General features: G+C 40.0%; 1 protein-coding gene across 1 annotated transcript in view; it reads left to right on the top strand.

Moving 5' to 3' along the window:
• LOC119591758 overlaps window positions 1-823 on the top strand; it is a 22399-nt gene extending 21576 nt beyond the window's left edge. The window contains exons 20-21 of the mRNA XM_037940504.1: window positions 34-185; window positions 300-823. Coding sequence (XP_037796432.1) covers window positions 34-185; window positions 300-407 — 260 coding nt within the window. The 3' untranslated portion in view covers window positions 408-823. The remainder of the gene's footprint in view (window positions 1-33; window positions 186-299) is intronic.
• Window positions 824-2614: the final 1791 nt, after the last annotated feature.

Raw genomic sequence — 2614 nt, 5'->3', positions numbered from 1 at the left:
AATAAGATGATGAAACCTCCATCTTCTTCGCAGGATATGACCTGCGAACGGTGAAGGCGTACGGGAAAGTCCTGGAGGAAGCTGGCTTCAAGGACGTACAGACGGTGGATATGACGAAGACCTTCATCTCCGTGCTGCAGAATGAACTCAAGTACTTCGAACCAACACGTGATGCCTTCGTACAGGTAATATCAAGAGACATTGTTATACATAGTATCTAATAAAAACAAGCAAACTTATATGACTGTCCCTTTGAATGCTCAGTTTATCACCGCATTTTATTATATTTTCGTGTACAGGCTTACAGCGAGGATGACTACAAGGAAATCGTGGATGGATGGAGACAGAAGTTGGTACGGTGTAATGCAGGCGACCAGGCCTGGGGCATGTTTCTGGCCACTCGGTAGAAGCGCCTCGGGCCTCGGAGACGACGGGCCTTTGACGGCAGCCTTTTTAGGGACACCTTTATTCTATTCTTCTTTATTCCATCATCCTTTATAAATTATCTTTAGTTGAATAAGTATTTTGACGATTGTCGGTAATACTGCAATCGGTTGCCGTAATTTATGTATTCAAATATTCAATGTATGTTCATGGTGCTGAAAATAATGCCAAGATGAAGACTGAGAAATTAATTTTCATTCTGATTCAAATCTTATCAGAACAATGATAAAATAGATGCAACGCTATTTGCAAATATAATTCTAAGATTTGTCAAATATTTTGATCTAAATCTTGGCAATTTTATGGTTAGAATTAACGTTATAAAGTACTAGCATTTAGGAATTCTTTTGTACACAGTCATAAACGTTAAGAACAATCACCTTTGTTTCTTCTATCTTCCTTCAATTCCCTTGTATCCTCTCTGAATTTCCGGAATGTATATGAAAGAATACAAACGTTATGCACCACTTGCAGATAAAATTGAAAGTTCAACATTGCCTACATGAGTGAATTAGAACTACGAGTATGACAGAAGTTATTTAGTAATATTAAAGCTAAGGGCAGTTGACATACATCAGTATGTCTGTATAACAATCTATTACTACATAACACTGATAAAAAGGGAAATGTAAAACAATGTGGCATCCACTATATACTTTAAGATATACTGTAAGAATAGTATTCAACTAAACGCCGAATTTGTTTTATTCGAACACGGTACTTGTAAATGACGCAACCATCGTTTAGCTTAAGCCGCGGCCACACGTCTCCTTTATAACAGTTGGTCCCCTTCTACCACGTCTTACGTTCTCGTTTATAAGTATACTTATATAGACCTTGGTTCACAATACCCAGCGAGACGCCTCCTGACCCGGGATACGTTAACATAGCGATCATAGTGCTCCCCAGGGAAGCAGCACTAACTGGATATACGACAGTTATTTTTTTCTTAGCGCATTGTGTTATTGCCCTTAAAAAAGAGCGATGAGTAAAAGGAAGCAACTAACACGACTGTGGTTTAGACAGTAGTTTGACAGACCGAAATGTGAGTAATGATAATAGATATTCCTGTTGTCTACACATGTCAGCCTACTTCACCCTTATCGGCGTCCTACTCTTGTAGGGCGCTGATAGTTGCTGTTTTTTATTCCACAATTTCTAATTGGCCCTAATACTGTCAAAGAGGGAATAAGTTACTTTGCGCCGATGCTGAAATGTTTCCGTTTGTCTGCCAGTTAAGTTCGATACAGGTTGAAATTCATGTCTTTAATGATTACAAAACGCCATTTTAGTAATCAAGTGATTGGTAATATTTATGTCAAATCAAAACAAAATTTGATTAGCGGAGGCCAACGAATATCGAGGGGCAAAGACCGACACGGCGGTCCTTTCCCCGTCCCTAGTTATGTAAGGGATCAGTCACGACAAACAGCTAGGGCGGGACAAAATCTCCCCAAATCTCGGGGCCTCTTTATACCAGGGAGTCTTGTGACCGCAGCTTTAGCGGTTCCCCACTGCTACCAGCGGAGTACTGCGCTCAAAAGGGAAAAATACCATCATTTAGATATTGCGATAATATTTAATCATGCTTTACGAATCAAACGTACGGCTCGTACAGAGAAATTGTGACCCATTTCCCTGGGTTCACAGAATCCAGGAAAATGGGTCACAGCCTAGTTTAAAGGGCCGCTGGGAAACACCCGTTTAGCTGGTGGCGATATGAAAACAGTAATGATTTTAGAAAACGATGACGCACTTTTGATAAGAGATTAGTTTACATGAATATTACATAAAATACCGTTGTTTACGTTGTTTATTTGGTATATGACAAATGGCGGACCTACAGGGGGAAGAGAGATGCTACTTACTGTCCACCCCAGCTGCCCCATAACTTTCAAGTTCCTAAACAGCAATTGTAAATCACAAGCTTCAAGTTTTATAAATTTTCCCCCATGCTGCTCTGTCAAAATCCTCTATCCTTTCTGTCCCCATTCGTTAGTGTATATGAGAAACAAATGGTCTAAACGTTACGTTGGGACATGAATTGCTAATGCAATTCCTGAAACTGATCTGCATTTGTGAAGATTTGTTGGTATATGGCTGACTTGGTGCGTGGGCCGTGATTTGTTCACTATCTATTTATCTATTTGTGTGTGTGGGGTGGGGGTGT

Source organism: Penaeus monodon, chromosome 29 (assembly GCF_015228065.2).
Source record: "Penaeus monodon isolate SGIC_2016 chromosome 29, NSTDA_Pmon_1, whole genome shotgun sequence".
Lineage (NCBI taxonomy): Eukaryota > Metazoa > Arthropoda > Malacostraca > Decapoda > Penaeidae > Penaeus > Penaeus monodon.
This window is presented reverse-complemented; position numbering and strand designations above follow the sequence as displayed.